Raw genomic sequence first — 13,999 nt, forward strand, 5'->3', positions numbered from 1 at the left:
GTTTTTTGGAGTGATGATTGGTTTTGGAAAAGAAAAGGATGATTCTGAAGTATATTAGAGTTGTATCTATGTGAAGAAATGGAGAGTGACAATAAAAATAGACGTCCAGACCGGGTAATAGGGAGAAAAATAAATTGGGGGAAGGAAATGACAGAGAAAAAGAGATGATGATGTAATATTGGTTAGGAGTCATACTAAAGCCACAGAGAAAAATGTCATGCCCTGTAAACCAGCGATCCTTGACTGTCCCTGTTACCCTGCATCTTGGGCACCCATCATGAAAAAGGTGCCCACACTTTCTGGGCGGCGGTCAACCGGCTTCCTCTCTCCAGCAACGCGGTGCTGTGCTGGAAGTTCTGCCACGTCTTCCACAAGCTGCTGCGAGACGGACATCCAAACGTACGTAAAGACGACATAACACCGTTTCCACTCGCATATCAGAAAACATCTTACCTGTTCTTTTGAAACCTTGCCCCCCCCCCACAGTAACTGGTTTGAAAATCTTAACAGCCATCCACTCAATACTCAAGCTAATAATATGTTACACTTCATCTACATTCAGTTAACTATACCTGCTCCTTACTTCTCTCTGTTTCTGCTTCCATCCTTCCAGGTGATCAAGGACTCCATGAGGAACAAGGCTGATTTAACTGATATGAGCAGGATGTGGGTAAGGAAGGACACACAGATTAATTCATTGTGCGGTCACAGCACGCAGTCATGAGTGTGAGGAACACACTGACGACTTTGTATCTTGAATATTAAAAGATGAAACATGGTTGAATAACAGGAGGAGTTGTCATTATAAAAACCTTTTATTTCCATCTTTAAAAGGAAAATCAATACTCTAGTTGTGCGACGCCTCTGGCCGCACCTCAATTGTGATGTCAGAACATGTTTGTGCTCTGTTTGGCCGAGCTGGCCGTGCTGCCTGTTAACGAAGCGGGGGCGGTGTGGAAACCTGCTTACATTGAGCGCAGGCAGCATATGAGGAGGCAGGTATGACGTTTGATCTCTATCAGCTTATGATCAAACAGCAGCTGGCGGTGGACATAATATCAGCTTTTCACAGATGTTAATGTTGGCAGAGAGTAACTTATCCATTTGAATTCAGCCACGACAAGAATGCGTTTATTAGTCTGCGTTGTGTATGATGCTGCCGCTACATGTGGTATCTTGTTTACGTGCTGCGCAAAACCATCTTTCCGGGTCAGCATAAGTGGCACGTGCCATTTTCTATGCCGAATTGAAATGTAGAGGAAATCATAGCCAACTTGGTTTTGGAGAGCCCCTTTTGAAAGCAAACACCTGCACTGACGTCACTTATTGGAGCGCAACATGTCTGACAGTTGGACGTGTGGCAGCACTTTTCTGCTGTGTGTGAATCACATATAATTAAAAGGGAGCTCGTGTTTTGGTGAGTAAAGCCACCAGCTGTCCTCGTTGTCGTGGTCATCACATTACAGCACATGATTCTGTCTAGTCAGCCTGCTGCCGTTGGAGTGGAGTGACAGACAATGTGACTGTCAGAGCTCACAACACACATGGCCTGCCAGCTACATGCTGTGGCAGTAATATTATATAAGCTAGTTTCTAGCTTTTTCTGTGGGTAATTCCTGCTCTCACCTGTTTTTTTCAATGATGGGACATGCTTCCTGTATAGATTTAAAGTCTGATCGGATATAACGTTTGCATTGAGTCTCCTTCGAGTATTGATGCCGACATCTCTGTTGAAAGTGACGGGGTTTGTTGTGTAAGCCTGCATAGACTCCATCAGGCCGCTGAATTTCAACAGCCGCTCTTCAGTTATGTGTCAACGTTGTCTTGGGTGGAGATCCTGTAATTTAACCTATTCCTGGATTTACTCCGCCCCAAATTGTTTTTTCATTAGTCAGTTTTTTGCTGATGTCATCAGGCAGGAGGATACAGGAAGTTTGGTCCCTGTGACCGGGGTTGTGGCCTCACTTTCCTGTTGTGTCATCGCCACCCGCTCTCCCAGGCTCGAGGGAAGAGGAAGTGAGAAGCAATTGGCTGCATAGCTATATGGCAGTTCAGCTTTATCCCCCGCTCTCAGATCCGAGTTATTTTCACACAGATTAAAGTGAACTGTACCTTCTCCAAACTGAGCTGTGTTTTTCAGTGCAGTAGGAAGACAGAATCGTTTTACTGCTGTGGTGTAGTTCAGTCCTGCAGTATGTAAATAGCTCGCTCTTTGCGTGTTTATTGAATGCTGCCTTCAGCCAAAGTGCCGCAGTAAATTTCCTTGAAATACCAAAAGATTTGCTTCCTCGGTAACCAGCAAACTTGCAAATCTTCCAGGAGGAGGAGAAATTGTTTCCTACCTTTTATCATGTCTTTTTTTTTCTCTTGATGTCTCTCTCTCACTCTCTCTATCGCATCTCCCTCCTCTTCTCTCCCCCAGGGTCACCTGAGTGAAGGCTATGGGAAGCTGTGCAGCATCTACCTCAAACTGCTCATCACCAAAATGGAGTTTCACATCAAAGTGAGTTGGCCTGGCCTATAAAACCAAGCGCCAGTCTCCCTCATCACACATTATCTTTGTCTCAGACTCTCTTTTTAGTGCCAGAGTGTCTCTGCGGGGGGCCTGCTTCATAGAAAATTCTGGCTTTTACACTAATGGCCTCACAAGAATCTGTAATGTAGCCTTTTTATGAGACAGCTGAGCAACAGTGGTGGAGGGACCAACACACAGTGTTGATGCTATCACAGGAAGATGTGGTTAGTTGTTGCTCTGCTGACGGCTGGATAAGTCTTACCCAAGGGTGAGGGTTGTCTTTGCCAAGACGCCACTGGAGAATCAAAGGAATTATGTGACTAAACCCTTTGATCAGCTTTGATTTCACCCTTTCTGTGCCCAGTATTTGCTAAATTTGTCTTCATAGTCACTTACACGTCAACATACTGGTTGATCTGTAAGCTGATCTAAAACAACTGTTCAGCCCACAGAGGTAGAAGTAATGCACAGTCTCTCCTCACACACTTGATAAAGGTCAATTAATCAACCATCAGCTCCTGTAAACACAGTCTCATATTAACTTTTAACCTACCAAGAACTAGCAAGCTAAGAGAAACGTCTGCCTGGATCCTTTTTACTTGCAAAATAATCATTATCTAATGTTTACTTGTACAGCACTGTGCAAAAGTTTTAGGCACTAAAAGTAAAGTGAGAACGCTTACAAAAATATTGCTATAAATTGTTTTCAATTTATCAATTAACTTCTTACAAAGTTGAGTAAATGAAATCAATATTTGCTGTGAGCAGCTTTAAAACAGCTGCAGTTCTCCTCGGTACACTTTAACACAGTTTTTCATGGTAACTTGCAGGTAGGTTGTTGTAACCATCCCGGCTCTGTGGGGGCCACACCATACCATCTGTTGCAGGAGTCATCATTCTTCTTGTCGCTGAAAATAGTTCTTTATGACTCTAGCTGTATGCTTGGGGTCATTGTCATGTCATGAATAAATTTGGGACCGATCAGACACCTCCCTGATGGTATTGCATAATGGATAGGAATCTAAACATCCAGGGTGCTTAAAACTTTTGCACAGTAATGTATATTCCATATAAATATGGCTCCTTAACTGATAATACCTTAGTGAGAGGTCTTTTCAAGAAAAATGCAGGCCTATATGTTTTGTTTATTTCTTTAAATTAATTTGAGAATTAAATAGATTCATAACACTGCTTAGGATTGTAAGTGAAGGCTAACAAAGTTACAGCTTATTTTAATACTAAATTGGCTAGAAATCACTTGTATGCAGATATATGATCTCTGTTGCACTTTATTGGATTAGAGACGTATTTTATGAGCTAATCCACTTGCAATAAACAGCGGCCTGCTTCATGAACGGCTGATTGAAAGTCTGTTGTTGACTTAGATTTTCTGTTAAACTGCCTCCTATTTGTGTTTGTGAAAAACAACAATTGTAATTAAAGCAAGTGTTAGAATTCACACATTAAAATTAAATTGCTGGTAGGTTTATGAGATTAAATGTCAGCACCATCAACTGTTCAAATAACACGATGCAACATGGTTTTAATGCTCTTCTCATGTGGGGGCAGTATCAGATGTAACAAGGTTATATTTTTTGGGATTTACACAAGCATTATATTTATTTTGTTTTCTACAGTAGGTTTGTTAAAAATGATGTACAACTTTTGATGTAATTGTGGAAGTCAAAACTTCAGCTTTCATCAGGGGCCAAATATATTTGCTGGAGGGCCTGATTTGGCCCACAGGCCGCTATTTGCCCAACACTGCCTTATGATGTGTAAAATATTCAGTACAGAAAAAGTTACATCTGTCACCTGACCACAGGGGATCTTTTTTCGTCTCTTTGGTGTCCTCACACCTGCTCACTACAAGGAAATAGCATTAAATGTCAAACAGTATCAAGCTAGTTAACCATGTAGGCAGAGAGAAACAGGTATAGTTTGCAAGTTTTTATGCTGCAACTTAAATCCATTGTGACAAGCAGCCAGTCAACAGCCTGTTTGATACATAACCAGGGTTTAGTTTTGATTGGATCCATCTGGTGGGACAAAAAACACAGTAGTGAACACATACAGTACATTTACTTGAGAGATTCAAAGGGTTTCATCTTAAAAACCTACCGGCCAGCAGAGGTGGAGGAAGTATTCAGACCCTTTATAGCAATACTGCAGTGTAAAAATACACCATTACCATTAATAGTTGTGCATTGAAAATAAAACTTAAATAAGTCACTTAAAAATCGCACCCACGCTTGTTTTAAGACATAAAAATACTCTGATGCACTGCACTTGAGGCTTCCGATTTCCACATCACACTATGGTAAGTTATGTAAGTTGCACATTGGACCACAACTGGTCACAAAAACAGGTTGTGACATCGCAAATCCTGCTTGTAGGTTCACACCTTTAACTCAGATTTAAGATGAGCGCAGATGAACTTTCCACTTTCAGCAGATGAAAGTTAAAACAGCCTTCAAGTGTCAAACTCTGCACACACATCATTCTGCACAGTGAAGCTCAAACATCCAACTGAAGGAACAAGAAGAAAAACTTTTTTTAGTGTAAATAAGTATTATTGGCCCATGTTATTATCATACCAATATATATCAGATTATTTGATTATTATTACTATGTATTTACATGTAGCATTTAGCTGTTGTAGTTTTAACTAATTTGAGCCATTTTTTTATACTGTTGAATATTTTAATCTATAACGGTGCATCATTGTCATATGATTTATATTAAAAATCTCAATCTGTAAAGCAACTAGTTATTAAAGATGTCATATAAATGTAGTGGAGAAAAAAAGTACAATATTTCCATCTGAACTGTAGTGGAGTAGAAGTATTAAATTCTACAGTAATTACATAAGTACAGTACTTGAGCAAATGTATATAGTTATATTCCAGCACTTCAAGCACAACAAGACAAATTTTATCAGCATGTTATTGGGATGAAACATCATCTTCTGCCTGTAAACGGACTTGTGCTCGTCTCAGATGGACGTTGGGGTCGCTGAACTTGTTATTTGAGCTTAAAGCCGTCCTCTTGTGGTCTTCTCTTTCAGAACCCTCGTTTCCCCGGCAACCTGCAGATGTCAAACAGACAGCTTGACGAGGCGGGAGAGAATGACGTTAACAACTTGTGAGTGTGGCCTGTCGGTTGCTTCGGCTGTTGTTGGTATTAATGTGGTTATTATCGTTGTGGTTATAAATGGGGTTTTGTGTCATTTCTCAACTACGTAGACAAAAGTGTGAAATGAAATGAAACCGGATGAATATTCTGATCATGATGCACCAGAGCTGACGTTCATGTTACAAATGAGCCACATGAAGCTATTCATCAAGATCAGGATCGCTGTTCAGCACAAGCTGGTGGAAAAAAACAGTTTGACAAATTCAAATGGTGAACATATTCTTGTATTTTAATGAATTTAATAGTCATGTTTAAATGTTATTATCTCATCGAAGCTTATTCTTTACACTGCTGTAAAATCACAAAGCTGAGATAAAAAGTCTAATTACATCTAGAGCAAAACAAAAAAGGTTTTCAAAGACCTGAAGATGTAAAAGTATCTTGTATTTCACAAAGGAAAAAAATCAAACATTTGAGGAATGTCAGAAAAAAAAAAAACATTGTGTAACAGAAAGATGTTTTCTTTCTTATCCCTTTAATCTACTTGTGACCGCTCCACTTTATTCCATGTTGGGTAACCGCTGTATTAAGCAGTTACAGGTGCCTGTTATGTTAGATATTTCACTGCAGCTGTGAGCATGACTCAGCCAATCAGAGCACACGGAGGCATTTATCCAGCGTTGAGCGTCTGCCTGAGCGCCGTGCTGTTCAGGAACAGGGAACAGAAAAACAACCAGCCTTCAAATGGAAAATCCCGACCCGGGCCAGAATATGTGCCTAAACTGGAAATCACGTTTCTTTCTTGAAAACGGACATGTGTGTCTGCTCAAAAACGTGTGATTTATTTTTTCTCTATCTTTCTGTCTGTCCTCCTCCAGCTTCCAGTTGACAGTAGAGATGTTTGACTATCTGGAGTGTGAGCTCAACCTCTTCTTGGGCGGTAAGTTATTCTGGTCCGTCTGACTGTTTGCTCTGCGCTACCAGCTGCGCTTATCTGAGGCAAAGCACAACGTTACACACGGGCACACAAACGCACAGATTGATGCACATGAGTTCACACTTGACAACAGACAGGAAGAACACAGTCTGAGCGATAGGTTCACATCTGTAACGGGGCACAGAAATAGACAGTTCCACAGACAGATGTGGACTGATGATATCAGCAGTAACGTCAGAGCTCCACCTCATCTGACTCAGTCGGCTACAAACCTATTAGTGGTTACGTACTGGAGCCCTGTTGTTGTCTGAGTGAGTCATCCCAGGTCTCTTAAAGTATGGACGGGACTAAAAATAGACAGCCGGTATGTGACCAGAGGAAATGCTGGAAAAGCTGCGCTCTCCTCCATTCATAAATGAGCAAGAGGAAATTACATTCTGGTTTCTATTTATCATGCCCTTCACTCTGCGTCCTGATGATGACTATCTCCTCCTCCTCCTCCCCTTTCTAGAGAAATGAAGACATCCACTAGAATTTAATATCAGCATTAGCGTCATCTCCGTAAACTCATATCTCAGCCTCAGTGTTCATGTTAAAAAAAGGCAACTTTTTCTTCTCGTAACTGTGGTATTTTGAGCGACTCAGATGCTGGATGTGATCTTAAAATAATAAAACATTAGAGTCTGTGTTGGGTGACCTCACACCCTAATTTCCAAGGCCTTGTCAGCTTCCTCCTCTGGTCTGGTGTATTTTAAAAGAATCACGTCATTTAAGGGGTAAAGAGACCAGGCCTGAGGTGTCTGTGTGACTGCTTGTGTTTCTTTGTGTGTGTTTGTGTGTGTGTGTTTTCTAGTTGTGCAGGAAACCACACCTCTGCAGTGCACAGAGGCTCTCAGGCTTTAGGGAGGGTGTGAGCAGGGCGGCAGGGAAATGAAACAGGGGCGTAATGATGGTAGAGAGAGAGCCAGGGGGAGTCAGACAATCATGTTAGTGTTCAGGTTTCTGCTCCATTTTAAACCCTTATTTCCTGCCTTTTTTCAGTAAGCATGAGTGAATGGTGTATTGCTGATTAATTGTAGTGGCTGATTGAGGCAGTGAACAGAGTCCGGCAACTTAATTGATTAACGAAAAATTCATGTCTCTCTGTTTTTGCCTTAATAATCACTGATGTGTGAATGTGTGTGTGTGTGTGTGTGTGTGTGTGTGTGTGTGTGTGTGTGTGTGTGTGTGTGTGTGTGTGTGTGTGTGTGTGTGTGTGTGTGTGTTGTTCCTGGGTGTGCATTTATTGACTGGGTGTGTGTTTCTCTCTCCACTCCCAGTATTCAGCTCTCTCGACATGTCTCGGTCGGTGTCTGTGACGGCGGCGGGCCAGTGTCGTCTTGCCCCCCTCATCCAAGTCATCCTGGACAGCAGCCACCTGTATGACTACACCGTGAAGCTGCTGTTTAAGCTGCACTCATGTGAGTGACACACACCTCTGTTGGTCAAACTGCACAACTACAGGCTCAGTAGAAACAGCACTCAGTTAAAGTTGTTCAATGTTTCTGGTGAAGATGTAAATATGCTGCATTATTAATATTTCTGAAGTTTTTGGACAAGTTTTTTATCTCCAGTCTTGGTGATTTTACATGTGTTGACTCCAAGCTAAAGGGAAATGCCACCTATTTTAATGATAATTAACTTACAGTACATCACAGTTTCGTTAGTCATTTTTTTGTGTTCCAAGATTCACTAGACTCTCCCATCTGCACAAACTCTTTGTAAATCGCTTGTTTTAACCTGTTGAATGCCACCTCTTCATGAGGAGGCGAGTATGTAGGATTTTATTATAGAGCATAATCAGCGCCCTTGAATTACCATATAAGGCTTCATTCATAAAAATGTCACCCAGGAGTAAAATGAACACTTCGGAGCTTCAAAGGCAGCAGACAAAAGCATAACAAATTTTGCAGGGTCAGTAGTCATATCACGGGAAACAATTAGAAAATATGATTACACTACCAACGACAGGTCATTAGAGCAGAAATAAAAACAGAGTGGAGGTCAGATATGCCGATAGGAGGTCAGTTATGCCAATATGCCAAAATATACCAATTAAATCTCAAAAATCTCTCTAAAAAATCTACTTGGCAAGCAATGATGATGATAATATGGTAAAAAGAAATTTTATTATTATTTATTTTAGTCAAAGAACAAAGACTATAATACTCATACGACAGGTCTGGACCACTCTGAATTTTGTCGAGAAAATCGGTAAATGCCACAAATTCTCTTAAATCACTCATACGCACCACTTAAATCTGGTCTGGAGTGGCTCTTGCATGAGGCCCAACCTCTGTTAATCAGCATTGGATTTAGCTGATGAGTTTCTAGCTTTACCTTCAGCTCTTAAACATCTTCAGGTGTAAAAATAATGTGTTTGAATACTTAGAATGGGTGACGCTTTTCTTCAAAACATTCAAAGACGACATGCTATTCTCTGATTTTAAGAATTTCTCTGACCCCTTGAGCTCAGGAAATCTTTCACAGCTCAGCTGCATGAACTCTAAAATGCATCTCAAAAAACCTTCTCTCAGTTTCTGAGAAGCTGGCGTTTTGTAGATTTGGAGGCTTTCACCTGACAGTTTTGATATATTCATCCACAAATCCCATCATCCATGTGTGCACTCAAGCACAGATATATTCGTTTCACCTGAACACTTTACATGCCCAAGCACTGATGTGTGTGTGTGTTTTGTGTGTACTTGCAGGCCTTCCAGCAGACACTCTCCAGGGCCACAGAGATCGCTTCCAGGAACAGTTTAAGAAGTATGAACTTCCACTCGCAGTCACACACACACAGGCAGAAAACCAGTCAGTCACAGTTTCACTGGTACTCTCTGTGTGTGACCCAGAGGACTGAACTTTTAGTACCATGTTGAATGAATTTTCAAAGTCTAAACCTCACTCTGATTCTCTCACCATTCCCCTTTTCCTTGTGTCTGTGCTTATCTTTCCTTCTCTCTGTTTCAGATTAAAGAGTCTGTTTTATCGCTCCAGTAACTTGCAGTACTTCAAGAGGCTGATTCAGATCCCACAGTTGCCTGAGGTGAGGACTGGCTTTCGTAAATCTTAACTTTTTCCACATATTAAACACACCTAAGCTCCAGGTTGACCCATTAGGGCTGATTCAGGTTAACCAATCAGTTTAATCATTTTCCATTAAAAACCTCTGTTTTTTGATAGTATAAGTTTATTTACCAGTTATTTATAAACCTTTAAACTATACTTGATTGGTGCTTTTGGGAAACTGCATTATGCATGTCCCTCTCTTAATGCTGCAAAAGTTGAAAAACATTCTTATATAATAAAAAAATGTGTGATTGTTACAGAATCCTCCTAACTTCCTGCGTGCATCGGCTCTGTCGGAGCACATCAGCCCCGTGGTTGTGATCCCGGCCGAGTCGTCGTCCCCCGAGTCAGAGCACGTGGTGGAAACAGACGACCTGGTGGACACCGACGTCCCTGTGCTGCCGGTAAATAAACCAGACAAGTATCTCTGAATGGTGCCTTCTTAAATGCAACCCATCTGTTCTGTGAGCTGCTGTCTGGCTGTGTGCTGCTATAATCGGCAATCAAAAAATTTAGAGGGATGTTTTGATTGTGGGAGTATTCAGGAGGGAATAGATGCTAGCAGGGAATAGTCTCCCATTTGAAACAGCATATTTGTTACATTCTTGCTAATCCTACTTAATGAATATCTGGTTTATATTTTTGTTAGCATGTCATGATGTTGACGTTCACATAACTGGCTGTTGAAGCTGAACTTGAGAATATTTGTCTTCTTATGTAATGAGATTATTAATTTTGGACCTTCAGAGCAGTCCAGCTGCAAAACACCTGGATGATAGACAGTGCATGAGCTGAATATTGTTTTTAGCAGTGAATTCATAACCAGGTGTGTTAAATGTAGTTCATTAGATGACATGGAGCTACAGAAACATATATTTGGATATACAAACTCCAGTATGTAATGATTCAATGACATCAGGACATGTTAAGTTTTACCAGTATTAAACATTCTCACCCAGGCTCCTGTGGAGACAAAGTTTGACGACCTGTTTGGCACCTCGGCTGCTATTGACCCATTCAACTTCAACAGTCAGAACGGCATGCGCAAAGACGACAAGTAAGGCTTGAAAATGTTACATTGTTATATGTGTATTTGTATTGTTATAGCTGTCATAACAATTACAGTTAAAGGAGGAGAAGAGAAATTATTCTTACATACATTTGCACCAAAAAATTAGATACACCTGTCTTTTTTACATCTATTATCCACTGATCCCCAGTTTACTTTGCCGCACAGATATGGGTTTTCAGTTCACTACAATACAAAAATAGAAACAAAGATCATTAAGCGTTTGATTGAGGAGAGATGTTTTTCTGTGTGCATCAGAGACCGTCTGATTGAACAGCTGACCAAGGAGAACAAGGCCTTAAAAGAGGAGTTGGTATCTTTCAGGCTGGAGGTAAAGAGAAGAATAATCTCCCGTTATTTATCTCAGACTCATATCTCAACAACAACAAAAAATTCATCACCTTTTTCTCCATCTCTGTCTCTTATTCCTACTCTGTTCCCTTTCCTCCCTCCCTGCCTCTCTCTGCATCCCTCACCAGAGTGGTCGGTTGTGTCAGGCACTGCGCGGGCGTATCAATGAGCTGGAGGCGGAGCTAGCGGAGCAGAGCCACCTGAGACTGCAGGCCGCAGGGGAGAGCGAGTTCCTGAGGGCAGAGCTGGATGACCTGCGGAGGGTCCGAGAGGACACGGAGAAGGAGCAGCGGAGCCTGACGGAGATAGAGAGTTAGTACTTCTATCAGCTCGGCATTATTACATATTTTTACTGTATTGATACAATTCAAGTAGTGTTGAATAAAATGTAAACACAATGGATGCTGTCCCACTTTTACAGAACAGGGACATGATATTAACTTTCTTTGGACACACTAGTCCATTAAACGTCCAGTGAAGACTTCCTGCTTCGTGTTTTATCACCTTCATTTTCTGATTCTTCCATCTGCTCCTGGTTATATCAGTGACTCTACTAAGTAGTGTGGGCTGCAGATTTGGAAGTGTAGATGTATTTCAAGGGTAGGCTGCTTCCTCTCAGAATTTAAATTATTTAATTGTTCCAGTGTTGGAGAAAAAAAATCTGTCTGCACTCAAAATTAAGACCAGAAACTAAACAGGGAGCAGCGATTTAAAAACACTCATCCTTTAATTTCTCACAAGAGACAAAAAAGAAGTAGAAAACAATAAGTGGTGATTGGATAAAAAGAAGTTATCAAACTAGGCCTTTTATAGCTTTATTGCAACAACAGTTTAACTGCAGTTTCCTCACATGCTTCCGTCATTTACCGTCGCTTTGCAGAAAAAGCTCAGGCCAATGAGCAGCGCTACACCAAACTGAAGGAGAAGTACACAGAGCTTGTTCAGAGTCACGCAGACCTGCTGAGGAAGGTGAGAAAAATGCATCATAAAATGTTCATAAAATCCTTCCCTTATGTCCTTGTGTCCTCCTATAAAAACTTTGAAGTTAAATTAAGTCCTGTCCCTGTAGTGTCCTTTTTATATTTCCTCCAAGCTGAAGGTCCAGCCTCTGTCCTAAATTATGTTGGTATGTATCTCTGCACGTCTGCATCTGTGTCCCATGTGCTTCTGTGTGTGCAGAACGCAGAGGTGACCCGGCAGATGACGGTGGCCCGGGCAGCACAGGATGAAGTGGAGGAGGTGAGGAAAGAGATGCAAGAGAAGGTGAAAATCGCCCAGGAGGCTGCAGACAGACAGGTGAGGATGACACACATTTTATATAAGCACCAAACACGCATACTTTGATAGTGACTGCAGGGAGCAAGTAACCATAGCTTTGACAGGGAGGAAAATACGAAATAATCAGGTAAAAGGTGGATTTTTGGGGTAATGCAATTATTTGGCTATAAAAAGACTTTGGCATCTTCTTGGAGAAATATTGTCTTTATGGAGCTTTAAACTTCAAGATTTTGGTAAGACTAAGATATAAGAAGAACACAAGCTAACTCACTGAGTGTCAGAAAGTCCTACACACTTTGATGGAGACCCAGCCGACGGTAGATAATGTCTGACATTTCTCTAAAGGTTTTGGAGCCGGTTGTACCAGCTGTTCATAAGTTGAAACTTATCCTCATTATAACGTCAGTGTTTACTAAATGGAGATTCAAGCTTCACTAAATCAAAACCTGTTGCATTTATTTAGATTGAAGAGTAAACAAGGTAATAATGGTCGACATATCTGACTTGACACTTAAATTACAAAACTCAATTCTAATATTGTTGGACCAAATAATGACAGTTAGCTTAGCAGATATTTTAGTTTTTAGCAGATATTTAGTTGGCTTAGCTTAGCGGATATTTCCCTCTCACTGTTAACTGCATGAATACTACTCATTTTAAAATGAGTATGCAAGTATGCAGATATAAATAAACAAATTCATACCTACATTCACCAAGGATTAAGTTTATTTTATTTTTTGGCCCCTAAAACTGTTATTTTTTGTAAGTTATGTTACAGCTTGTGATGCTACAGTGACTTCCTGTTTACATAGCTGATTGCTTCTTATTGGGCAGTGCTACAGTTGTTTCCTAGCAACCAATTTACACATGACTAAAGTCTTTACCAGCTAAGACATTTCTTAAGTTTTAATGGTGCAAACACATTTCTAAGAATTTAGGAAGGACTTTACGCACAAACTTAGTAATTAATTTACAAACAGCTGGTGCAACCCAATCCTTTATGTGTCCATCGTTTTTCTTGATGATCTCAAGCTGAGCTGATGTGAGTTACCTGAAATAACCTGAAGACTTTTTTTTTTGTTTAGGAGAGGGATCAGCTGCAGCAGCTTCAGGAGCTGCAGAGAGAGCTGGTGTCCAGCAGGGCAGACCTGGACTCCCTGAAGACCATCATGGCCTCATCACAACAGGTCAGTCTTCCTCACAGCTTTACTAGACTCCTTACACAACACGATTATTGTGAATCTGCAAAAAAAAAAAAATACTGGACTACTAAATTAAGTCTCCAATTTTCTGTTCCATTAAAAGGAAATAATACCGACTACTAGGAGAAAGTGTGAAAGGATTAATGATGTGATATTTTTTACCCTGACTAACAGACCTTGGTGCTCCTAATGGGGTACAGTCTGGATAAAATGTAATAATAAGCTTCTTCCGTAATACACTCTATTATATTCAAAAATGACTTGAGAATCTCACTTATGTCCCACTTTTGTATTAGATCCATGTGTTTGTGAAACCACATGGATCGGCTGCTGTCAGATGTCCATATGAGCAGTGAAAGAGGTTTTCTTCACTGTAATTATTCCTCCTGTTCATACTGGCT

At 40.8% G+C, this 13,999-nt stretch overlaps 1 protein-coding gene across 7 annotated transcripts in view; it reads left to right on the forward strand.

The window, feature by feature from the left end:
- hip1 (huntingtin interacting protein 1) overlaps positions 1–13,999 on the forward strand; it is a 54,770-nt gene that overhangs the window by 26,361 nt on the left and 14,410 nt on the right. For all 7 annotated transcript variants that reach the window (XM_042415354.1, XM_042415351.1, XM_042415355.1 and 4 more), the window contains 15 exons: positions 257–399; positions 614–670; positions 2,423–2,503; positions 5,583–5,659; positions 6,529–6,590; positions 7,907–8,047; positions 9,338–9,395; positions 9,600–9,675; positions 9,959–10,102; positions 10,658–10,755; positions 11,026–11,098; positions 11,247–11,430; positions 11,999–12,087; positions 12,298–12,414; positions 13,482–13,583. In XM_042415354.1, coding sequence (XP_042271288.1) covers positions 257–399; positions 614–670; positions 2,423–2,503; positions 5,583–5,659; positions 6,529–6,590; positions 7,907–8,047; positions 9,338–9,395; positions 9,600–9,675; positions 9,959–10,102; positions 10,658–10,755; positions 11,026–11,098; positions 11,247–11,430; positions 11,999–12,087; positions 12,298–12,414; positions 13,482–13,583 — 1,502 coding nt within the window. The remainder of the gene's footprint in view (positions 1–256; positions 400–613; positions 671–2,422; positions 2,504–5,582; positions 5,660–6,528; positions 6,591–7,906; positions 8,048–9,337; positions 9,396–9,599; positions 9,676–9,958; positions 10,103–10,657; positions 10,756–11,025; positions 11,099–11,246; positions 11,431–11,998; positions 12,088–12,297; positions 12,415–13,481; positions 13,584–13,999) is intronic.

Source organism: Thunnus maccoyii, chromosome 6, assembly GCF_910596095.1.
Source record: "Thunnus maccoyii chromosome 6, fThuMac1.1, whole genome shotgun sequence".
NCBI lineage: Eukaryota > Metazoa > Chordata > Actinopteri > Scombriformes > Scombridae > Thunnus > Thunnus maccoyii.